At 35.8% G+C, this 24,942-nt stretch overlaps 1 protein-coding gene across 1 annotated transcript in view; it reads left to right on the plus strand.

Annotated features, from left to right (window-relative positions):
* The window catches only part of CC2D2A (coiled-coil and C2 domain containing 2A), a 52,307-nt gene that overhangs the window by 4,006 nt on the left and 23,359 nt on the right, over window positions 1–24,942 (plus strand). Inside the window, exons 3-18 of the mRNA XM_083861725.1 lie at window positions 500–601; window positions 2,435–2,536; window positions 3,358–3,528; window positions 3,700–3,850; window positions 5,008–5,144; window positions 6,337–6,468; window positions 8,318–8,527; window positions 10,550–10,650; window positions 13,479–13,619; window positions 14,029–14,185; window positions 16,263–16,492; window positions 17,400–17,577; window positions 18,815–18,971; window positions 20,076–20,223; window positions 22,229–22,367; window positions 23,183–23,386. Coding sequence (XP_083717851.1) covers window positions 500–601; window positions 2,435–2,536; window positions 3,358–3,528; window positions 3,700–3,850; window positions 5,008–5,144; window positions 6,337–6,468; window positions 8,318–8,527; window positions 10,550–10,650; window positions 13,479–13,619; window positions 14,029–14,185; window positions 16,263–16,492; window positions 17,400–17,577; window positions 18,815–18,971; window positions 20,076–20,223; window positions 22,229–22,367; window positions 23,183–23,386 — 2,460 coding nt within the window. The remainder of the gene's footprint in view (window positions 1–499; window positions 602–2,434; window positions 2,537–3,357; window positions 3,529–3,699; window positions 3,851–5,007; window positions 5,145–6,336; window positions 6,469–8,317; window positions 8,528–10,549; window positions 10,651–13,478; window positions 13,620–14,028; window positions 14,186–16,262; window positions 16,493–17,399; window positions 17,578–18,814; window positions 18,972–20,075; window positions 20,224–22,228; window positions 22,368–23,182; window positions 23,387–24,942) is intronic.

Below are 24,942 nucleotides of genomic sequence, written 5' to 3' on the forward strand. Positions count from 1 at the left end.
TCCTTCAGAAGTCCTGTTTGATTGACCTCAGACTTATAAGCAACGCCCACTTCATTTTACTTGCTTTGTGCAATGTGAATTTGAGTTGGGATATCTGCTTTTTTATTTCTGAGGCTGAAAGAGTACTCTATCCATCAGTATGATTGCTTTCTGTATTGCTAGTTTCTTTTCTAAAGTTTATATTTAATTTATTGACGGTAACATAAAAGCTATTGTTTTGTAATTCAGATGATACAATCATTACAAGTTCTTTCTGTTCTCTTTGTCAAAAAAATTCTTACACAGTTTTGAAAACAATGGATTTCTTTGTACATTTGCTTACAGTCTAATAAGGCGTATTAGAATATGGATCTGGAAAATCACTTAAACTGATTTTATAATTAAAAGATTCTGACCCTAACAGAAATATAAGTAAGTTTTGAGTTCCTGGAAATTATTGTAGCTTTGATCTCTTTCTGTTTCTATTACAACTAAACATTTTTTTCGCTTGTTCACTTAGACAAAAGCTGAAATTACTTTATCGCAGGAAGAGCCCAGCCCACAACCAAGGCGCTTGAAAGGCATCAGGGAAAGAAAACCAGGACTTGCACTGGATAAAACGGTAAAAATGTGCATTGTACCCTGCTATTCTTATCATAAGAAATGAATGAGGAACATGAAAAAATCAAAGTCTGCACACTCTTGAAGATCAATTTCATTTATCAGAATTGTGCTATTGTTTGAATTAGTAACCAGAAAGGAGCTATTCTGATTATTTTTTTTATTGTATATATTTAACAGTAATAAACTGCTTACATTGTAGTATGAATATCCTGTGAAATTTCTGTCATTTAGAGGCTCATGACTTCTGTTGCTTAAAATGCCTTGAAGTATTTAAAATTTACTGTAACAGGAGCTTTATATAAATAAAGCTCCCACTGTGATAGAGCTTTATATAAACTTGAACAGGGCAATTGCTAAATGGCGGATATTAACTTTATGTCATTGTATTTTATTGTATTTCCTTGTTAGCATTTTATATTGAGAGGTTTTCTATAAACATGTTCTTTGTTAGAAAATTATTTTTGTATTAAAAAAACAAGAAAGGCTCTGCCTGGGCAGAACTGTCACTCGTATTCTTCAGAATTCACAGAGATTGCTTGCCTGTAGAAAACGTGTTCCAAAGAATGTGTTATTCCTAGGAAATAACAGCGTATAGCAGTAACGCCTTTATATGGAATTCCAAACAATATGATTTAATTTAGCCTGGCTAAATCACTTGTCCAGGGGAGAATTGCCATTTCATGTACGTTGTGGGAAGATTCTTGGCAATGTTATCTTATAATAAGTAATTATTATATCTTTCAGTTAAGTAGTACTATTTTAATATATTTGTATTAGGAAAATTAGTTGTTTATTAGTAAACTTATTAGAGTTGTTTACCAATTTTATATCAAGTGTATCTGAAACCTTCCACATGTCGGTTTTGTTTCTTGTTCTTATTTATGCACAAGGTATTCTTTTATTGTTAAACAAGTGGTCATCAGATTGACAGAGTTTGAGATTTTCTTTTTCATATTATTATTATTATGAAGTATAGGTGTAATAGAGGTAAACTTGAGAAGTTTCTTCCTTTAATCTAACAATTCAGGCCACAAGGAGGAAGAACAGATGGAATAGAAGAACAGATAGAATGGTAGATGCGTTTTTGTTGGTTAAGCCTGATGAAAATCACTTTGAAGCAGTTAAAGAAACCTGCTGAAGCAGCCTGAGAACCAGTGGTCTTTACAGTGATCTGTGTGTGGGGACAGATGAGGCTTCAGAGAACTGGGAATGGATAAACATGATACCTCTTTTATTGAAAAGGCAGGGGTGTGTGACCCATGGAGTTAGAGAGTAGCCTAGCAACAATTGTTTGAGAGAATAAAATAAATAATCAAGTGTTTATTTCAGCACCTAGACAATGAACACCACCTTTTTTAAGCAATACCAAGGAGGGTTTTCCTGACTGCGGCAGGGCTTGTCAGCTTCTCTGATTCCCTGATTCCCTTACCTGAGCCCAGTCCCTGCCACCGCTGCCCTGCTGGGGCCGTCTGCCCGAGCGGAGGGTTTGCCATCGCTGCCTCCTTCCTCTTCCTTTGGACATCAGCATGGGATTGCTTGTGCTCAGGAGTGCAGAAACAGTGCTCCCATCAGCAGTGAAAACAGCTACTGTCATTTAGGCAATGAATCATTTCTTTATACTCTGCTGTGTATTTCCTGACCCAAAGGAGTTAAGTAATAGATGTACCCTTGTAAAATAAATATGCAGTCTGTTTGTTACCACAGTGGGGATGCTTCTCTTTTGTTATTTTTTTCTGTAATAATAATACAGTATCTAATAATAGTAGTCAATTGTATTTTTTTATGATTCACCAAATGTATGCTAAAACTTATGTATCTGTTTTTTATGCAGTCTGATAATGATACATTCAGGGAGATGCCAGAGAGTGTATCACATATACCATCAAAAGTAAAGTTTCGTGATTCTGTAAAAAAGCTTAAGCAAAAGTCAACAGTACGTACCAACTCCTCCATTTCAATAATGAATAATAATTTAATTTAACCTTCATATAGCTTCATGGTTCTTTTTGAAGAAGCAGACAGAATTCAGTCATAAGCAGTGGAGAAGGTTTTATGTAATTTAAAAATTCACAAGAAGTATGTGCCAACAATTGAAGTATATTAAAGGAGCCTTCATCAATTATAAGAATGACTTTGGATCATTTGATTAAAAAACCCAAAAAACTCTAGTAAAGCTGTCTGGACACAATTACTGGAGTTCGTAGGAAAAATGTGTCTTCTGTTTAAATCCTTTTTATTGAATGTTGCCAGTTGGAAGTTAAAGCATTTTAGAGACCAGGATATTGATATTTATTAGCTACAAAGTACTACTATTAATTCTTTTCTTAGAGGATTCATCCTAAAGCTAAAGGGTCCTGGATCCTTCAGAGGCAAAAGGCCATTAGAAATTTCTCTTCCTGTCATTTACCTGGGTATCTGCAGTATGGCCAGAACTTAAACTTCAGTGTTCTGATTCAAAAATGGTTTATATTTAAAGCAATAAGAATGTTAAAATTAGACCAGGTAACTTTTTAAACAGAACTTTGTAAGAACTATTGAATGATATATAAAGAAATAGAGACAGATTCATGGATTATCTACAAATTTCAGTTAGCTCCAGCATTTGAGTGAGTTCTGTTTGAGATAAAATAATAATTATCTTGTAACAAATATTTATACATGCTGCTGTTTCATATTATTAATGGGAAGATTTATTAATTTGTCCTGATTTTCTTAAAAATGCCGTAATAAAATATCTTTGTCTTCTTTTTTTAGTTCCAGAATGATTTTCCTTCTGAGGAAGAAGCATATAATTTCTTTACCTTCAATTTTGATGCTGTACCAGAGAAAATGAAAGCTGGAGCCAGGAAAAGAAATGGATTAAATGAAGAAGAGGTAGAAGAGGAATGTGTCGAAACTCATGAAGATGAGCAAGAGGATGAAATGGTGAGAACTGTAGGATAAATGTTCATATTTTTTGTTCAGACTTCTGTTAATTTTATTAGTTTATGTAAAATGGCATTTTTTGTTTCCTTAAAAATGCTGAAAGCATACTTTTTCAAGAAACTTCCTTAAGAAACAGACAAATTAACAGAGATGTTTGCACTTAACCTACAGGATGAAGATGTTCACCTGGTGAAAGATGATGATTTATTCCTAGGGCAGACAGATGAAGACCTTGTAGTAATGAAACCTGTTGATTGTGAAAGCTACACTGAGCAACTGAAAAGGGAAAAAGAATTTCTCTTTGTTCCCAGCATGTTAGCAGGTATGAAGATTGTGCTTATCTATTTAGTTTCTTGATTTCTGGCACCCTTTGATCTGCTGAATGAATCTTGTAATGACTATCTCTGGCAGAAGAGAGAGATATTTAATTGCAGCTCCCTGACACTGATCATGCAGTCAAGTCTGGAAAGGTCTGACAGGATGGATTAGCTGGGAACATGCACACCTCAGCAGGTCATCACCTGCTGCACTGGCAAGTGTTCTCAGGGCACCTCAGCTGCTTGGGGTAACTTTCTCACTGTTGTCTGTAGGAAGTGCAAGGTGCTGGACCCTCTTCTGCTGTTATTTAATGTATGCAGCTTTGATTATATCTCTGACCTTTTTGCCTTACTCACACAGAACTTCAGAGTCCTAAAAAATTGCTTTATAATGTCACTTTCTATTTGATATTTGAACTGGAAGAAATAGAAACAAGTGTCCCAGTATATACTAGAATGGTCAATACAGCTTGCAGTGCAATGTCATAGTATTTGACGTTGTGGGCCTCTGTTTTTTCATGTCTTGTAATTTAGTTCTGACTATTTCCAGTGTCATCCACTGTGTTCTGATTTAGGGGAAAACTTTTGTTGTACCCCTCAGTATAATCCCTCCAAGTTTTGAGATTGCTTCTTGAAAATTCTGAATTCATACACATAGTGAAACAGCCTTGCAGGCAGGTCTTCAAAACAGATTCCACCTGCTGTTACTTGGCTAACATAACTCTTCATGCATATTTTGTATTTTGTATGAGACTAGCTTAAGCAAACTATATATTAACAGTAGGTCTGATTAATCTGAAAGTTTCACTTTCCACTGGAAAGGCTTAGAAATGCTTCTCTAGTCTTGCTGCTCAAGATTTTCTACACTGTTTTGCAAACAAGCATTAACACTAAATTCCACTAAGTAACTTGAAGTATTTTTTGGTAAGGAAATTTTTGGTTACTGGTTTATTAGAATAGTGATGCTTCGGTATTTTTATAAGAGATCTGTCTTGATTAAGATAAGAACCTGGTTTAATTCTACATTTATTTCTTTTTTTCCTATGTAGAAAAATACTTCTGACAGCATACTTAATATACAGTGTCACTCATTTAAGAATTAACAAACTAAAACTACAGTTACAAGATACTTTACGTGGTTTTCTTTTTAATTTCTCATTAGTGCCTGCTTCTGAGAAGATGCCTAGAAATATGCAGCCCAGGTACCTTGAGGATGAAGGTCTTTACACTGGAGAAAGGCCCTTTGTATCACAATCTAATCAAAATATTTTAGAAAACAGAATACTCAGACAGGACCAAGTAAGTCACTGCTGCCTTTTTAGTTGTAACTTTTTTCAGTACTTTATTTATCTTTATAAGTATCTTATTTTTGTTATAGTTAAGTAAGTGGATGGTCATGCTGATATGGGGCTTTCATCTTCCAAATGTTTTGCAGCATCAGATGTTGGGAAATACAGATTTTTGTAGGAGCAAAGTGTAGTTTTTTGTGTAACCCCGTTGTCAGAACATCAGGCTGGGTCTTTTCCTGACTCCGCTTGTAGTCTGCTGGGGAGCAGATCACTGATCAGACTGTAAGGCTAATTAAATATTGGTGTAGATTATCAGAGAGGTTTTAGGATCCTTCCAGGCTTTTGAGAATGTCTTATGGAAAGTGGCTTGGATATATTCCTACTGTATTATCATCCTCTATATGGTAAGGTGTGTATTCAATATAGACTTAAACTTTTGAGCAGCAGCTGCCCTTTATATTTTTTTGTGATTCTGTGTATTCTTCATGTCCTTCTGTTAATCAGATTGGGAATATTTGGATCTAAACTTTTTGAATGGGCTGTTCCAAACCAGTTAATTTTGTGGTTGACTTCATGGTGCTACCACATCAACATTTGGCTCAATGGTCAGATTAAAGCAGGTTTGGAACTAACAGGGTAGGGCAGCATCCTTGGACAGCTGCACTGCTTTAAGATGTGTTTGAATCCAGGTAATGAGAACAGAGAGGTGGATTAGGACAATGTTGAACATGCGAAGCCATGGATACCAATTGCTGTTTAAAATACTTACCTAGTCTGCTTTCAGAGATGCAGTTGAAGTTGTTCAGGTTGTGGACTAGAAAATTTGAGAGGTGCTTTGATAAATTATCTGCCATTTAGCTCTTGTATAAAAGAAGATTTAAAATTCTTTCCATTTTAGTGATTTAAGAAAATAACATTTAAATAAGTGATGTGTTGGGTTTTTTTCCCTTTCAAATCTGCAACACTGAATGTTGAAGGAAAAATAAATCAGTATAATCAAAGTTTGAGCAATGTCTTGGTCTTTTAATATACCTCTGGTATATTTGAAGATTTCATTTTGGTGTATTAGGAAAGTTTTGTTTATTTCAGTCACAAACAATGCATAGTCACATTTTATTCTGTATTTTCTATAAGAATTATGATATTGCAAGTAATCCCTTTATAAAGTAAGAAACAATATATAATTTTGTTTTCCTTTGTAGGGGAAAGAGTGGTTTGGTGATGATGGCAAAATCTTAGCATTGCCTAATCCAATTAAACAGTCTTCTACTAGGCCTCCAATATTCTCCCTTGAAGAAGGCATTGCACCAGAACTTGAAACAGTGTATAGAAAGGTAAACATATTTCATATATGGGATTCCTGAGACCCAGTATCCCAGTTCTTCTGCACCAGAAACCCCAGTGAGCTGAAGGCTTTTGTGCTAAGAACCATGACTGTTGACTATTTTCTGTGATTTCACATCTATTCTTCAAATCAGTTCTACTTTGTTAAGTGTGTATCTGGTTTTTTACTGTAAAAATGCATATAAAAGGATGAAGAGCTTAGCTGGTAGTGCTGGTTGAAGTAGTAAAGTGTCAGTCCATGACAAACACCTTCAATTCTGTGAGCCACTAAGATTGTTGTGAGGCTACCTTGGATATTCTCATGCGAAGTAGGGTAGTTCCTATATTAGTGTATTTATAAAGTTTGCTCATGTAGACAGTCATTAATTCTGAGTTATGTAGCATCAATTCAGATATTTCTGGAAGGTTTTCGAGTTTTTTCTTTGTTGTTTTTCTTATTTGTTTTGTTTTGTTTGCAAGGGTTTTTGTGGTTGATTTTTTTCCAGTCACAGCATACCTACCCTGGCAAACAGCAGTTTCAATATGCAGTCAGTATAAGTCAAAATAAGTTTCATTTAAAACCATTCAGCAATCTTGAAGCAAGCTTTAATTGTTCTGCTTGTTGGAACTCTATTTCCTCTTGGAAAAGCTGAGTTTTAAAGAGAGTGCTCTTTTGAGATACCCAAGTGTTTCTGACTGTTGTTGATACAGATTTAAATGTAGCTCCCTTTAGTTGATACTGGTGATAAATATACAATCCACAGGCTGCATCCAATACCACAAATCTGTTTGGGGTGCTTCTGCAGGCAGTAAAAAATATTTACTGTTTAGATCATGTACAGATAGGCCAAGAGAACTTACGTTTCAAGAGCACCGTGTTTACATGAACAGTGTCATAGAAATATCTAAGTCACAGTGGTAAGACAATGAGCTTAAGGATCCTTTATGGGCAGAAAAATAGTTACAGGAATTAAAAGTTGTGTTTTTATGACACATTGCATCTTATTAAATATTTTGATGAGCAACTGAATGTGAAAGGATCAAGTGGACTCAGTTGTGTTTCTTGGCCATTTGTATCAGTCCTTTAAACAAGCTATGCAACAGCTAAATTTCCATCCAAATCTCTCTTTTTCCTGTTCTCAGGAGAGGACTGCAACAAACATTACATAACCAACAATTTTTTATGGTACCATAATATCTCTTCTGAATGTCTTCTGAAGGATCCTAGTAAGGGAGCAAGAGTAGTCAGGTTGGAAGCAGTGTTAATTCTCTTCTAATGTCAGTAACTTGAGGATGTAAGCCATGGATGTCTTTTGATTGCAGTGGGTTGAAGCAGGCTTTTTAAGCTTTGTTACTGAAAGCTGTCATTTGCCTTCATTGGTCTGATTTTCCCTGGTGTTTGAATGGGGAAGCAAGTAATATATTTTCTAATCTACACAATTTACAAGGAGAGTTCCTTCTCTTCCCAGTCTACAAGGATAGTTGTTCTGTGAGAGCTGGACTCCATCCTAGAGCTCAGCTCTAAGAGGAAACAAAGCAATACCAAACAGATGTGTCAAAAGAGACCTAGGAGGCTTTGCTTTTTCTAATCCAGTGTCATTGTCTTCATTGCTCGGCAAAACCTTCAGTATAGGAAGAGGACTTCTTGTTTCAGCCTCACATGAGCTATAAAATCCTGTTGTGTAAAATATCCATGGTGGTTTTGTGCCACCCACTTGTCAATAAAGAAAGAGGTTAACACAGTTTAAGACTCAGCGTTTAAATGTAGGTAATGCTAAATGTCATTTTCTGACAAAGAAAATCCTTGAAAGATACTGTTTTCAGAATCTGTAAATCCATTTTATCCTTTTTTTCTTTCAGGCAATAAAAATGACATCTACCAATCAGTATTTTGTTGGACCTGGAGATTTTCAGGGGATGTTTCAATTGGATATTGATATTTCAGGACTGATTTTCACCCATCATCCCTGTTTTAGCCGTGAGCATGTGTTAGCAGCTAAACTGGCTCAGTTATATGATCAGTATTTAGCAAGAAAACAGAAGAATCTTACCAAACTTCTCACAGACAAGGTATATCTGTTCTGTCTTCATACCTAGTTGAGACAATGTGGTGACAGTTTAAGGTAAAAGTTGAATTTGTCAGAAGTTAAAAACCTAAATATTTGACTGAGTTGCTGTGTGTGCAATACAGAATTGCATTTTTAAGATTAAGAGTTTATTGAATCTTTGATTTTTGAATTAACTCTGAAGTACTTTACTTTGAAGTAAAAGGAATACAGTAACATTTATATAGAATTCCTTAGAGTATCAAAAATGTTTTCCAGTGATTGACAAATAAGACATTACAGGATTGTGTACAGCAGCTCTGAGAGGGAGACAGAAAAAGACATTATTCAATGATGGAGAGAAGTCAGTGAAGTTTAGTTTCAGTTATCAAATCAAAGTAAAAGGAAGCAGTTTAATGTCACCAAATTGTACAAAAGTAGAACCCATTTCCAGGTATGTATCTGTGGCAGATGCTGTGTTTTAAGTGCATACTGCTGCCACATTTACTGTGGCACTCTTTTGACACGGCAAAACCCAAGCCTGGGTGTTGACTCCTCTGTTTCTGGCTCTGTTGCTGACTTGCTGGGTGAGTGCATCAGATTGCAATTCTGATGTCATCAAGGCACACAAGAGTACTTGTCTGTCAAAAATTAGTTGGATTTTTAAGTACACATACATTCAGATTTCCGTAAATTAAAGGTCATGATTTTCTACATTAATGAACTATTATAAGGGAATAATAATCATTATATACAAGCTTATTTTTATATTAGTGTAATGAGGGTCAGTAGGTGGTGTACAGATACTTCTGCATTTTTATATAAAGCATTAGGTTATAGTTATAATGATGGACAGACATTTCATATAGTGTCTCAAAATAATTCCTTGTTATGCTTTGTTCTGTTAGTACTTTTGAAGAATTTGCCTTAGTGCTCTGCGAAGCAGAACATTTGAGTTATCCATGTCTTCATTACAGGAACCCATAAAACCATAGAATCATTAAGGTTGGAAAAGACCTCTAATGCCATCAAGTTCAACCATTAACCCAGCACTGCCAAGTCCATCACTAACCCCCAAATGCCTGCACATCCTTTAAATACCTCCAGGGATGGTGGATGCCCCTGCACAGCCTGTTCCAGTGCTTGCCGAAACTTACACTGAAGAAATTTTTTCCCAAGATCCAATCTAACTTCTCTGGGACTTGAAGCCATTTCCTCTTGTCCTATCACTTGTTCCCTGAGAGAAGAGACCAACATCTGTCTACAACCTCCTTTCAGGGATGGTTTAACCTAGAGAAAAGGATGCTCAATGGGGACCCTATTGCTCTCTACAACTGCCTGAAAGGAAGCTGTAGCCAGGTGAGGTCTCTTATTCCAGGCAACTGGAGGCAAGTCAAGAGGACATAGCCAGGAGCTGTGCCAGGGAAGGTTAAATTGTACACCAGGAAGAATTTCTTCATTGAAATGGTGGTTAGATATTGGAATGGGCTGCCCAGGGATGGAGTTGCAATCCCTGGAAGTGTTGAAGAAATGACTGGATGTGACACTTAGTGCTATGGTTTAGTTGACATGGTGGCATTCAGTCAAAGGTTACACTTGATGATCTGGGAGGTCTTTTTCAACCTTAACGATTCTGTGATTCTGTTCTGATTCTGGGATTTTCTAATCCACTAAGGATTACCTTTAGTGGCCCTTCCAAGTCCCAAGAAAGGCTTTTGTGAAACTCGGGATTTTTGCTGACTTGAGGTCTTTTTCCACTTACACCTTTGTTTCCTGAGCTTTCAGAATACTCCCTAGATCAGTCTTCCCCTTGATTAGAATTGTTGCAGTAATCAAAGTTAGTGAATCTCCCTCCTATATCCAGGGAACCTAATTAAAATGTCATGCTGAAGAATCACCTCACAGACATGACAAAACCCTGTACATACAGAGTTGGGACAGTTCAGTGTTTTCTGTCATCAATAACTAGCTCTTTCCTGTCAAGCTGCAGTACACTGGATACCTTTTTAAGCCATCTGTTAATTGCTTTTTTGTTTGTTTGTTTAAGCTGCATGCTTTGAGGAGTGCTGTGCAGTCTAGAATAGGAGGTGATGGTGATGGTGTTCCTGTGGCTCAACAAAGCATACCTGAATACAAAATGGAGATCAGGTGGGTATGAATTCATTAAATTGTTGGGTTTTAAAACTGTATTCCCTCTTTTTCTTTATATGTTGGTACAGAATATGATTCATGTCAGACTTTTAAATTCTACTGTAAATAGCTCTAGAAGAATTTTGAATAATTAAGAGTTCTCACTGATAAGTTGCATAAAACATTATGAAAAAATTACAATTTAGGCTGAAATTTTCATTCAAAAGAGGTCTAATTTGATTATGTTTATTGATTTCTTAGTAGCTATTTACTGGTGTGTTTTGTATAATTAAATTTAATTAAAATATAGTTTCAGTAGACTTCAGCTGGATGCACAAAGCTTTTACAATGAAATAAGGTAATTTCTTGAACAGACAAAACCCGTAGTTTTTCCATCCTCTTCCTCATTACACAAGTGTTCTTGATTTCCTTCCCATTCTAAGGTATTTTGGCCATATTTTTGCCGATGGGTTAGTACAAATAAAATGGTAGAATTTTGTTTTACAAGATTACAGTTATTGTTCTTGGAGAAAAGCTGGGTAGTAAAAAATATGCTACAGTTTTTGGCTCAGTAGTGACATTTTGTATTATTTTTGGCAGATGGACAGTGATGAACTCTTAAGTGTTAGCAGTATGATAAGAAAGAAGTTATTTTGGATATTCATACTGAACAGCCTTTTAACTAGTAGATAACAAAAGTCTGAAAGTTTTTCACAATCTAAGCCTAGGCAGTAATGTATTCATTTAAAGAACCAGAACTATAAAGTGATTTAGTGGGTCACATGATAACACAATATGAAAAAATAGGGGTTTTAATAACAATTCTACTTTCAGCCCTGAAATTTACATCTGCTAAACTTATGTGTCCACACACTCCTCTTAGATTGGGAATTTTCTTCAGATTTTTATTTTTCAAGTACACTCTTGTAATATACTGGTATCTATACAGATCATAAAGTAGTCTATAATTCATTATTTTATACTGAAGGACAAAAAATTCCTTCAATTGAAAATGGAATAGCTTTTATCAGTATCTTATTAACATATCTGCTAAAGGACAAGGATCAGAAGGTGTGCAGTTACCATACTGTACCTCAGAGACAGGAGCTCTCACCAGGGGAAGCATGAGAATGGTGATGGGAAAATCCACTGTGGGAATGAGGTTCTTGGATTTTGGCACCAGCCCTGAGGTTTGCTTGATGGTGAACTCCAGTTAGAAAGAATATGCCTTCTGTGTATGTGATGTTTTTCTAGATCTTGAGTGCTTTAATTTACTTTCATGTTATTATGAATCTGGAGAAACTCAGCTGAGATCAGTGAGATCAGTGTTGCCTAAGTAACATGAAATGAGTTTGGCTGGTATTATTCTAGGCTTTTCATATCTGTAATTCATTTTGGCTACAGCTCTGTTATTTGAAGCTGTTACACATATGAAGCTCAGATGGGCTGAGGAATTTTTGCTGTCATGGTGTTCAGTACTAACTTGAACCACTTATGTTGGTAAAATCATCTGCCTTGTCTCTCTTTAATGTTGCATTTCCCTGATGGTCAATGTAGAACACTCATGAAAAATTACAGACATGTAGCATGGAAAATAATCTAATTGTTTCCTCCACCCTGCAATAACATAACAGATATATACACTTTGCTTTCTGAAGATCAAAGCTGTAGTTTTCCATTGACTTGAGGAAGGAATGTCATCTGAATACAGAAGACTTTTGCAGATTAGTAAATTCAGCCCTATTGTCTTCACTTCCTGAAGTAGGAAGCCAGCATATGCTGTGGATTCTATGATTGAGGTTCTTGTGGGTAATGCATTTTAGCAGAGATGATTCTCTCCTGAAAGGTCCTGCTTCCAAATCCAGTCTATTAGATAAGTGTGGTTACTGATCTGTATGTTCCTCATGCCTTTAAGTTTCATCTTCGAGCATCATCTGGTAGACAAAAAAGAAAAGGTTGCAACATGGATAAGTAATATGCAAACTACAAGCTAATGAGTTGGAGAAGTTAGTCATACTGCTTTCTGAAGTCTGCATTTCTTCTTTGCTTATTGTTTTCCCTAAATTGGCTTATGCTGTTAAATGATGTGTGATGTCTTTCTTCTCTCAGCTCTAACTCCGTCTCTGTTTTCCACATTCTCTGAATATTACAAGTAGTAATGTGTTAGTTTACATCTTTTTTTTTTAATCACAGACTTGTTTTTCTACCAAGATAATAGTGAAGACAGCCTGTGCTTGTGCTCTATGGACATTTACATTGGAAGTGTGTGATGGTCGTTCAAAGTGCTGATGAATAGCTCTTTTACAGATTAGAGGGTGGAAATGTGAAATACCAATTCTGAGACCAAAATAAGGCTGTGTTAATTTTGTTTGTATTAAGAATCTTATACATCTGTCAAAGGACTTAATGCATTACTTCATCTCTTCAAGTCCTTCTTACTGGAGCTAGAAGCACATGAAGTTTAAAACATCATCTGTAATGTACACGTGTAATGAGCGTTACTTCACAGCAGCAGTGTAGGTTTCCTGGGCTGTTGCTTACATGAATTTACTTTAAAATGCTTTTAATTATGTACAGCTATAATAAGGATTTCTGAAAACTGTGAGATCTCTAAAGAACGGGCTTAATTGAAGTCAGATTGAGTCAGAAGAGGCTGAAATATAGGAGGAAATCAGATCCTGCAGTCTTCAAGTCTGGGTTTTATGTTCCTTGGAGTTAAACCACTGCAGCCATCAATCAACCTAAAACCCGCATCACTTGGCTTTTAGTCTCTCAAGTTTTCAATCTGTTGTTCCACTGAGCTAGACAATTCTGATTGATCTTGTGCTGTGTATGTATATTTCTAGACAAACCAGAAGACTTCGTGATGCTGAACAAGAAAAAGACAGAACATTGCTTAAGACCATTATCAAAGTTTGGAAACAAATTAAATCCCTCCGGGACTTTCAGAAGTTTACTAACACACCCATGAAACTTTATTTGAGGAAGTATGTCTTGATAACACGTTTTGTACTTTATTTGCTAGCAGTGGAGTTGTAAAAAGATTAGTTAATTTGGAAACTTATAATTTTGATATGCAGAAGTAAGACTTTGAGCAGTGCTGACACTTTGAGGCTGCTACTATTCCTTTTGAGTTTGGGGAAGAGGGAAGATTGAAATAAGTAATTACTGTAGCGAAAAGGAATTTCTACAGACTAATGAGTAAAGAAAGTTACTATCTGGAATTAATATAATTATCTGCTGTCAGTGCTTAAGAGTATCTATGCGACTCTTTTTAAATAAAACACACTTTCAATATAATGAAATTAATTAATGGAGTAGCACATTTCTGTTACATGTTAACTTAATTGTAACCCTTACATAATTTTATGCAACATGCTGGTAATTGTTTTGAAGGGAAGAGGTTGATCAGAAATCAGATGAAAAAGCGTATGAAGCAGAAATTCAGGCTGAGATAAAGGAATTGCTAGAAGAATGTATGGAAGAATATGAAAAGAAAATGGAGGAGTATAAAACTGAGCTACAAGACTGGAAATCCTGGAGGAAGACACAGGTTTGTTTAAATCATTCAATTTCACTAAAAAAAAAGTTACTACTAAATATGTCAAAAATTTGTCCTTCTAATTCAGAAAAAACAGAATTTTGCATACATTTTATTATGTTCAGATGCATTCTGCCAACTTAGAATTTGTTAGTCAGGTAGTTGTTAATTAAAAAATTAGAATGTATTAGTTTTTTGTGAGGCATTGTTTTTCTGCTACTGATTTTCAGCACTCCAGTTCTTTCTTTCAGTTTGGTAGTTTTGCAGTATTCCTGTTAAATTCATGTCTTGCAAAGAAAAAAACATGGATGAATTTTGTGTATGTGAGTGGTGAAGCAAAATAATTAAGGGGTCTTTCTAGTGAACTAGCAGTTGATATCATCTCATGTTTGGGAATGTCTCACTCACTGATGGTCAGAAATGTCTGACTGAAAGAATTTATTAATATTCTAGCCTTTCACCTCTGAGAAGCTTTATTGCTAACAATCTATGCTGTAGTTAAAGTCTCAGTTGTGCTTCAAGGGGATATTGAGAAGTACAGGTGCTACAGCAACACATTCCAACAAGATGATCGTTGAAATCAGCTATAGCAAAATTAGGTTTGCTTTCATAGTTAGGTGGAAATATACTGGATTCCTCAGGGTAATGGTGATTATTCTTAAATATAATCATTGCCCAGCTTGAACACCCTGGGTTTTTGGATACGAAAGAAATATAAAGCTTAAGAAAATGCTTCAAATATCGTTTTCAGAAATCTATTTTGTCTGCTTATGATTTTATTGAGAGTTTTTTCATGTTCATGCAGCCTCTATGGAAGGCATTTAAAATATTTGAGAGGAAGCCAATATGCAGGAATTGGAAATTCCTGTTATCAGAACACAAGTGGGCACATGACTCATTAGAATTATGTCAGTTCACTTGTAGGATAAGATGAATAAGTGTAAACTTGAAATGAAGGCATGTAGTCATGAGTGTTGATCCTAATGCAAACTGTTCATCCACCAGTTACACCTTCTCAAATACCATTGTGGCATCCTTTTATTGTGCTAGTCCCGAACTATCTTGAGACTGAGAGGATTGTGGTTCTTTCCTTTAAGAATGAAATGATCTAAAGCAGAAGTGCTTTATTTTATTTTACTCAAAGTACTTTTTAACTTAATCACTGCTGTTGGTTTCTTGCAGATCACGTGAATCAAAGATACTAGAGCTAGGTGAGACTAAATAAATTCAAAAGCAAATGCAAGAGCAAGACGGCAATGCAGATTAGGCAAAGGAAGAATATTTTTTAAGAAAAATATGTGAACAAGTTGTTTGGCTTATTCCTTTAGTCAATGAAGAGAATCTGTTTGCTTTCCTTCCTCTTCCTTTGCTTATGATGTGTTAAGTTGTGAAGTTGCTGGTGCTTCCAAGCAAGCTGTACTTCCAAGTACAGATTGTACTTCCAATGTAGAAGTCTATGGAAGGTGGAACTGTTTTTGCAGTTGTTTAAAGCTGATCATGCATGTAAACACTGGAGTTCTGCAGTTTAGGAGATGCTGAAAGCCATGTGTTGTTCTGTTTGTTTATTCTTGTTTGGCATGAGGAAGGGAAAGGATCATTCTGCTCATGCTAAACATACTACTAAGCCAGAAACATTTGTGCTCCAGAGTTTGTGGCACATGTGCATTTGTTTTGTCAGTGTATGTGCAGACAGTGCATCTCAAACAACTGTGTCTACTGGCTGAGCAACCTTCTTCAATCCTAGCAGAATGTACATGGTAGCTCAGGCAAATGAGAATGCAGCATCTAGCCAGAATGTTCAAGAAACATGCTGATTTTGAAAGTGGTATAGAAGATTAAGTAATTGTTTTGCTTGGAGCACATTATGATTTTGAAGCATATGAATGGAATGTATTGCTGATTTCCGAAACTGATGCAGTCCTTTAAAATGAGAGAAATTTTTTATGTGTTTGTGTATAATACTAAAATTATACTGTCATTTTACAATGCATACACCATCTGTGTTTAACCTTGTGAATCAAGAGAACAAGAGAAAAAATTGCAGAGATTGAAACAAGTTCAGAAAGAATGTTATTGTTTTTATATGCAGAAGTCCAAGAAGAAAAAGAAGAAAAAAGATGCTAATGCAGATGAAGAATCAGAAGAAGATTTTGGTGAGGAACGTATAAAACCCATCCCACCTAAGATGGCCGATAGCCTGGAAATAGAGCAGCAGGTTAGAGAAAAAGCTGACAACTGCAGAAGGAAACCTGGAGAGCCTATTCTAGTTCCTGAGCTGACCCTCTCAGGAAGCATAACTCCAACTGAGCAGTGTCCTCGGTAAGATAAATGTTGGCCAGCAAATTACCTTATTTGTGATTTTTTGTAATTTATTAATGTCTTGTTTCTACAACTTCAGAAGCATGAGCTCACCATTAGTTTAGCCTAGTGATGAAACTTCTGCTTCTGAAGGTGATATAACTTAATTCATTTTCAAGTCACATATGATCTTGTACATAGTGCACTTAAAAAATGCATGTCTACACATTCCCTTTGAACCTTCTGATATTCCTTGAGCATCTGTACAGAACACAGATGCAAAGAAGCTGGTTTCAGTCTAGGGTCTGGGCCATTGCTGGCAGTACCATTCTCAGTAGCTAGTCCTGTACGTGAGGTCTGTGCTGTAGTCTGTGCTGTAAAAGAAAGAATTTGTGTACTAAACCAGAGATTGCACTGTGGATAAAAGAAATAAATGTACTTATTTCCTGTTACTTTCCACATTTGCACACACAATTTAACATACATCTGCTGTATTTCAGTAAGTTAAATACTGCTTTGTTTTGTACTTAGTTCACAAATAGTCTTATCAGGGAATGCTGCTTGGGTGTTGTACTCCCAATGACTGAAAGCTTCAAAATTTTAACTCAATTTGGTATCATTTGTTGTGCTTTGGAGGAAGGGAGTGGAAGAGAATATTTTTTTTCCTAGATAACTTCTTTTATATGGAGCTAGCTTTAGTGGATCCAAAATTTGACTTGATCATTTTAAAATCATTTCATATTAACAAGAAGATAAAACAGCTGTTAAATAAGAGTTCTGAAGTCATTCTGTATAGTGACATTTTTGGAGGAACACCATCTATTTTTAGGTGGGTTCTGTCTCCCCATGAGAAATCAGATTTTCATTAAAAATAAATAATAAAAATGTTATTTTAAATGAAATGATAGCTTGTGTGACATATTTACAGAGCAGAAGTGTCGCGACGAGAAGATGTGAAGAAACGCTCAGCATTTATAAAAGTCCTTTTCAACTCCAAAGAAGTGTCGAGGACTGTTACCCGACCAATAGGTTCCGATTTTAGAGTTCACTTTGGACAGATTTTCAATTTACAAATAATCAATTGGCCAGAGAGTTTGAAACTACAGGTAGATGTTGATTTATCACAGTAACTTTTAAAAGGTGATATAAAATGTAATTAGTCCTGTGATGCTTGTGTTTTGCTCTATGCTAGTGTCGTAAATACCGAAAACCTTTCGTGAATCATCAGTTTTATGCTCCTTCCTTCTTCTCCAGTCTTTAACTTTAAACTTCGCTGCTATGTTTTAAGCTTTCTTAAACATAGAAAAGCTTTCTTTATATATGTATAGATATACATATTATCTATATGTAGAGCAAAACTATAGTTGGGACGGGACAAATTAAATAATTGGGACTTGTGATTAAATATGTTAGCGGATCGGCCTCTTAATTTTGGAAAAACTGATTTGTGTTGCAGATCAAATTGCTAACATGGTCTTCCTAAAATATTATTTTCCACACAATAAAACCCTCATACTGTTTACTGGAGTAGAATAGGAAAAAAATAATTTCTTTCTTTACTATAAAATAGCAATGTCCATAACTGCACTTGACTTGATCAGCAGTGCGGTTAAGACAAGCCACTACCACCCCCCATTCAAAGTATGAATTGGTAAATGGTTCACGTGAATACTTTCCAGACTTAATATGAAATGCATTTAGGGGAAATAGAATCAGGATCCTGCTTCTCCCTTTAGAAGACTCCTCTGTTTAGGTAAAACTGGTAGTTCAGGGAAAGGTGTAAAAAGCCATTGTCTGCTTATCTATTTAACAGACAAATTGAAAAGGAGAAGGAATACAATTTTCCTGGATTAAAAACATTTGAATGGAGAAACCACTTGGATCACTCTGAGCCTGCAATTGGCTAGGAAAGAGAGAAGCAACCTGCAGTGCTGTCAGAATGGGGACTGTGTGCCATACCCTGCCTTTCATATTAAGGGAGAATTAGTCAGGCAGAATCTATCCAGAATCTTCAGCTGATCCAAGTGAATGTCACAAGCAGTTGCATATTGTACAGTGATGCTCTTTAAAGCTTGGAGTTTGTCATACTTATCTCAGGTGCATTAGAAAAGTGAAGAAGATAGACTTGTAGGAAGAATTTAGATCAAGCAAGCTGCTGATAGCTGAAATGTGTGCTAACTGGATATTTTAGAAACGGAATTAATACAATTGCCTTAAATTATTTATTTCACGCTTAAGCCACAGTAAAACCTTTTGTCTAAATACCCTGTAATATGTTTTCGGCTTCTCAAGAATGCACATGTAAATTTTTTCTTCTGTCCCTCATCGTATTTTTTTTTCTAGATTTATGAAACTACAGGTATCAGCAGTACCACCTTGTTGGCTGAAGTGTTCTTACCTGTTCCTGAGACTGCAGTTCTGACAGGCAGTGCTCCTCTGGAAGAAATAGAGTTCAGCAGCGATCAGCGTGTGATGTTGGATCATGAAGGAGTTGGGAGTGGTAGGGACTCTTGTTTTCCTTAGTTCAGAGTTTCTCATTTTGCTGTAACCATGTAGCAGTAGGAGGTTGGAGTGGGTTTCAGACTAAATCCTGCTAGGAGCCTTCATGGCTTCCCTGACTGAATCTTCCATAATAGTCATGATTCTTACTATTGAAGTCTGCTGTGGAATTTTTGTCTCTTATTAATTTTAAGCTCTGCATAATAAAACTGTGTCTATTATTTGTCTAATTGTATTAGTGGAGCTTTACAAGATATAGAAGACGTTTGGGATTTTTTGAGCATTTGAGTGATCAGGCCTCTGACACTGCAGAGCAAGCAGATAACAATTATTGTAGCTCCAGTGATTTTAATGTTTTAAACCACTGAAAAACTGTCTGTAGAAGTGTATATGCAGGGTAATTTTTTGTGCTCTTATTTGCTTTGTTGACAGCCTGCACACACCTTTTCCCTCGGGCTTTAGGCTAAAGATAAAACAAGGGAGAGATAGGAAAAAGGGAAACAAGAAGAATACATAGTAGCATTTGGAAGGTGCAAGTGTGTATAATGAATTTGAACAGCATTGTGAGATGACTGACTTGCATAAATTTACCATATATAAATACAGATAAAGCTACAGCAGAACAGATAAAAAAAATGAGGAGGAGAAAAAGAGGGTAAAAAATCATTATGGCAAATGTGTGTGTAAATGTCACTGAGTATGATAACCCTATGTACAATTGTGTGTCAAAAGCTTTAGGACTGACTTTTCAATCATAGATAACTCCTTTGACTCTGAATCTCTGTTTTGTTAATAACAGTATTCTGAATCTGAAAACTACCAGAAATATTAAATGATGTGAATTTGTAGAGGAAAAAAATGAGCCTTTGGCATAGTCTTTCCTTCCAGCTCAGATGGAAAGCCTTTCTCTCAGTGTAATGGAATCCTTCACTCATTATTGGAGAACAGAGTTCTTTCCCACAGCACACAGCAAAATTATTATTTCACAGTAACCTTTTTATATAAAGGCACAGGTTATTTGACTATTCATTTTCTGGAAATATTTTTAAAAATGTTAAGATACTGCGTTTGAATGTATAAACTTTGGATTTTTCCCCCTTTATAGGTGTGTCCTTTTCATTTGAAGCTGATGGTAGCAACAAAATTACTTTAATGACCTCCGGGAAAGTATCCAGTAGTGTCTCTTGGGCAGTTGGAGAAAAAGGAATCCCCTTAATTCCTCCCCTATCTCAGCAAAACACAGGCATTCCAAGGTGATAAGATAAAAATTTTTCAGTGATTCATGGAAAACTGATTATGCTAGTTTTTTTAAAAAAATTATGTTTGTAATCAAGCCTTTTCATAAGCTTTTTTTTTATATTTAGATGTTTTTCTTTGTGCTGTAACCCTCTGCAGGTATCTTAGGGTGCATGTTTTTGGTAAATATATTTTAGTTAGAAATTTTACCTTTTAGAATATTATTTCTAGAAAATTCAAGCTGATTAATTTTTATGATTTTCTAATATAGTGTGAATATATTGTCAAGGAACCTTAATGTAATTCTTTTGCTAAGACCAGAAACTCCACCTTTTTCTTACCTGAAATGCATTTGAAGAGGCTATGTCTAATTTGCCCTGAGGCTGCAAGCTGGTTATTGTAGATTATTTGTCCATTCTGTTGCTTTTAATTCCACAAAATCAAAGAGATGATACCTAAAGGCTGCTTTTGTAACGTCCTTAGGTACCTTCACTATAAACCCTTAAATTTTTCCCATAGTTATTAATACTGAGCAAGTACGAATACTTCTTCCAGCTGATTTGTTTGTCAGGCTTTTATTTATTTAGAGGCTGGACACTGGCTTACAAATCATTCTGTTACTACTGTTAACTAAGCTGCAGCCGTTCAAGTACTTTGCTGATCAACATACCAGTTCTCTGCTGACTTCAGTGAGACTGGAATAGATGAGATTAAAATGTAAAGATGGATTCCCAACAGCTAACTTTAACTCTGGAGACTAATCACTGTAATAAATGGAAAACTGAAGAATTTCAGAGGGAAGTTTTCTGTGAAACACTGTTCTGTGAAATGCCTTGTGGAGATGAACAGCTCTCTGTGATTTTTCATTGTCTCTTGGGAAGGTCAGAGACAGGATTTTCATGACTAACGTTAGCTTTTGCTGCCCATGAGCTTTTTAGCACAATTGTGATTCAGTTGGCATTTGTTCAAGACTGATGCTTAAAGATAAACTTGATGTTGCTGCTTTATCTGCTGCTTCAGTAACTGCTGGATATTTGGCTGATTCTAACCAAGTGCAAGACAGAGCTGTAAGTTTTTAAAGCTTTCTTGAAAATAACTCAAGTAAGTGGAGATCAAAGACTGAAACCAGCTCCCCTAACAAGAGAAGGGGCAACATCCACTCCAATGGAATTTGGCTAATAAATAACACACATGTCCTGGTGTATTGGCCTTATGTGTCAAGGTTGGGGTAGCAGTGGGCCTTCAGAGGTGGCTCCTGTGAGAAGATGCCAGAAGCCTGTTGAGCAGGGCAGTGTACAAATGGCCTCCAGACTACCTACCATACTTCCTTGCCTACTGTGAATACAAGAAAGTGAGTAGGACCACGCAGAGGATAAAGGCTTGGGACTTCTAGTTACAGGGAGGGCCATAAGCAGTGCTGGATCACAAGAGAGAAGGCTGCAGGGATTTCCCAAGCACAGGCAGTGTCCTCTCCAGCCGGCATAGAGTCTGGACATGGCAGGCAGAGCAGAGTGCTGGCAGCAGACCCAGACATGGGGAGAGGATGATTCAGTGTCTATGCAAAAACAGCAAGGAGGGGGCAGAGACAGGGCTACAATGCAGGTCTGAAAGCACCATCCAGGAGGACACATCAAAGACAGGAACTAAGATACAATGCAAGCAAAGACTGTATGTCTGAGAAACTCTTTGTCTTCTGTTACCTTTCACAGTGTGAAGTGATTTATCTTCTTACTTGCTAGTATGCAGCAACATGGAATGGCTAGGTATATCAGAAATGTATCAAAAAGCACCTTATTACCTTGTATAAAAGTTGTCTTCCACCAGTTCCTTCATATTTCCCCTTTGCTTTGCAATTGATCATTCCCTCAGTTCCATAGATACAACTAGGAGCTGTGTACTGGAATTTACTGTTGAGGTTCTGGGGAGCTTTTTGAGTTTTTCTAAGATTGTTTTAAATACTTTTTTAATATTGTTAAATCAAATGTGTTTTAGGTGTAAGTTCTGTCAATTCTTGCTTTTTAGTGCTTTAAAAAATATTGATGCAATTGCATCCATTGGCACATCAGGCTTAACTGACATGAAGAAACTAGCTAAGTGGGCAGCTGAAGCAAAACTTGATCCAAATGACCCAAACAATGCAGCTCTGATGCAGCTGATCATGGTAAGTGGTGATTTCAGAGGTGAAGGGCTGATGGAGCTGTGGAACTCCTAGTCACCAGGACCTCCCCAGTCTGCATGCGTGCCAGGGAGGTAGCAGTGTTTGAATTTGTGATGGGCAGACTTGTGTGAATGCTAAGAAGCAAAATATCTACTAAAAATATGATTAATGCATTTAGTAGTGAGTTGTTTACGTATTAATGAATATGATTTATTAATCCATTCAGCAGTGGCAAAAAAGAGGTGTAAGAGGATGCACTTACAGATCAGTTAATAAATAAAAACCAAGATTTTGAGTTTGTCATTTCCTTAAAGTGCAAGAAAATATCCAGTGTACTTGTGTGGTACTAGATAAGCTGCTTATTAGTGAGGATTGCACAAAGAGATCTCTGATGTTGTGGAAGCTTCAGTTTTTCTAAGCAACAAATTGAGGAGCTATTTACATAGCTGTTTAATTTACATGGCTGTTTATTTACATAGCTGTTTGATTTATATAGCTATTTACAAAGCTGAAGTTCTGTAAATGGATCTCTTTTACAGTACAGCTTCCTAGGTTACTCTGACATGTTACAATTTTCATACTCTCTAATCTTTTGTTTATGAGACAAGGAAATAGAATTTTATTATATTCTGTAATGTATAATCTCATATGCTTTGCTCAGCTACTGTAAAATACTTGGTGTTTCAGTCTGTGATCCATCTTTATTGCTTTTGCTTAAAATGAACATCCTTGCAATATGCATGTAAAACTTACAAAAGCTATTTTATAGATTTTTGTCACTTTGTATGAAATGGTTTCTATTGTTTTTACTAATTTAGATTACTACAAATGGAGAGGCACATGTTCCTGATTTCTTCAGATTGGAACAGTTGCAGCAAGAATTTAATTTTGTTTCTGATGAAGAGTTTAATAGATCAAAGAGATTCCGGCTCTTGCAGCTCAGAAATGCGGAGGTGGCAGAATTCCGAAACTATAAGCAAGTCCCTTTACATGAACGAGAAATCAATGAGAAAATCTTCCAGGTACAATGTTATCTGAAATATTTTTTCCTAGTTTAAATGCTTATAATATTTGATTTGCAATTAAGTCAAGCGGTTCTTTAAGGAATGTAAAGCTATGCTGACATGAAAAAGATAAGAATTTTATTCCTTCAGTCTTTTCTAGTGTTATTTTCATCTAATTAAAATAGCTGCCTTCCAAGGCAATATTTCCACAACAATGTGCTTCCTTAAGAGTTAAATAAAACAGAAAAAACTGCTGTAGACAAAAATGTTATAAGATACTTTTTGTCAACGTTGAGATACTTTTTTAAAAAGTGATTTTTAGATGTAAAAAGGTAATTCAGAGATAATTCAGGCTTAGGCTTATTAGCTTTTGAGCCCTTTTTGGGGGGACTGTTAGAAGCAATGACTCTAAGAAGAATTAAAATATTTTTTTGTTTTATTAGAGCCTGTGTTACATATATTTCTATTTTAGTACATTGCTCCAATTAGCTTACCTTATCCTTGCCTGTCTGCTAATTACCTTATTTAAATGCAATGTGTGCATTCTTTTTTATTTGGGTTATACTTCAATTATTTTTATCTCACCTCTGTTATTAGTGCTAAGTAATGATGGGGTTTTTTTGGTTGGTTGGTTGGTTTTTTTGGGTTTTTTTGGGTTTTTGGGTTTGTTTTGTTTTTGGTTTTTTTTTTTTTTTTTGTTCTTAGCAATTCACGTAGCTAAGGAGCATTTTAGTGTGTTCATTTGCTTAGGAGGATCAGAATCATCTCAGATTCTGGCAACTGCTGTTCTATCCCTACTTCTTCTGACATAGATTTATTTGAAAAATTACTTCCTTCCTTTCTATTGGATGATGTATTTTTTTAAAAGATACTTGTTAATTCAGTCATATCTGGCTCTTTGCAATAAATATTATTTTCTTAATTTTAGCTTAGTTTTGTATCTTTTATTTAAAGATGTACCACATGTTTGCTGTACCTTTCTGATCCAGTTCATTTTTATGGACTATTTTCATTCATTTTATGTTATTCAAAATTTGAAAACCATAGTTTAAGAATTATTTCGATGGAGGGTTGTTGTTTTTTTTCCATTAAGGATAATTTGGATAAACCCATGACTGTCTATTCGAAATTTATTTTATATGCTGTGATCTTCAAAACTTAAGTTTCAAGTGATATTATTCCTAGTGGGTTTACTAGCTATTTGGCAAGAAGGTCTGAAAGTTCATAAAATAATGGAAATACTATTTGGAATATATTCTCTGGAGATCATCTGGTTTTGCTTTCTACTGAAGTGGTGGTACTGTTGCCAGCACTAGATGAGATCAGCTGTTTATTTGTCCAGCCAAGTCTTGAAAACCTCTAAATGGGAGACTGCGCTGCCTTTTTGGATAACCTGTTCCAGTGCTTCACTATCCTTCCAGAGATTGTTCAAAAAAAAGGAAGAAAAAAAAAGTAACGTCCAACCTGAGCCTTCCAAGTTGTATTTAATGGCTGCTTTCCCGTGTTGTGCTGTCTAGAGAGATGATTTTGGCACCCTGTCCTTTGTAACTGCCCCTTGAAGAGTTGTGGGCAGA

This window comes from Zosterops lateralis, assembly GCF_965231275.1.
Source record: "Zosterops lateralis genome assembly, chromosome: 5".
NCBI classification, from domain to species: domain Eukaryota; kingdom Metazoa; phylum Chordata; class Aves; order Passeriformes; family Zosteropidae; genus Zosterops; species Zosterops lateralis.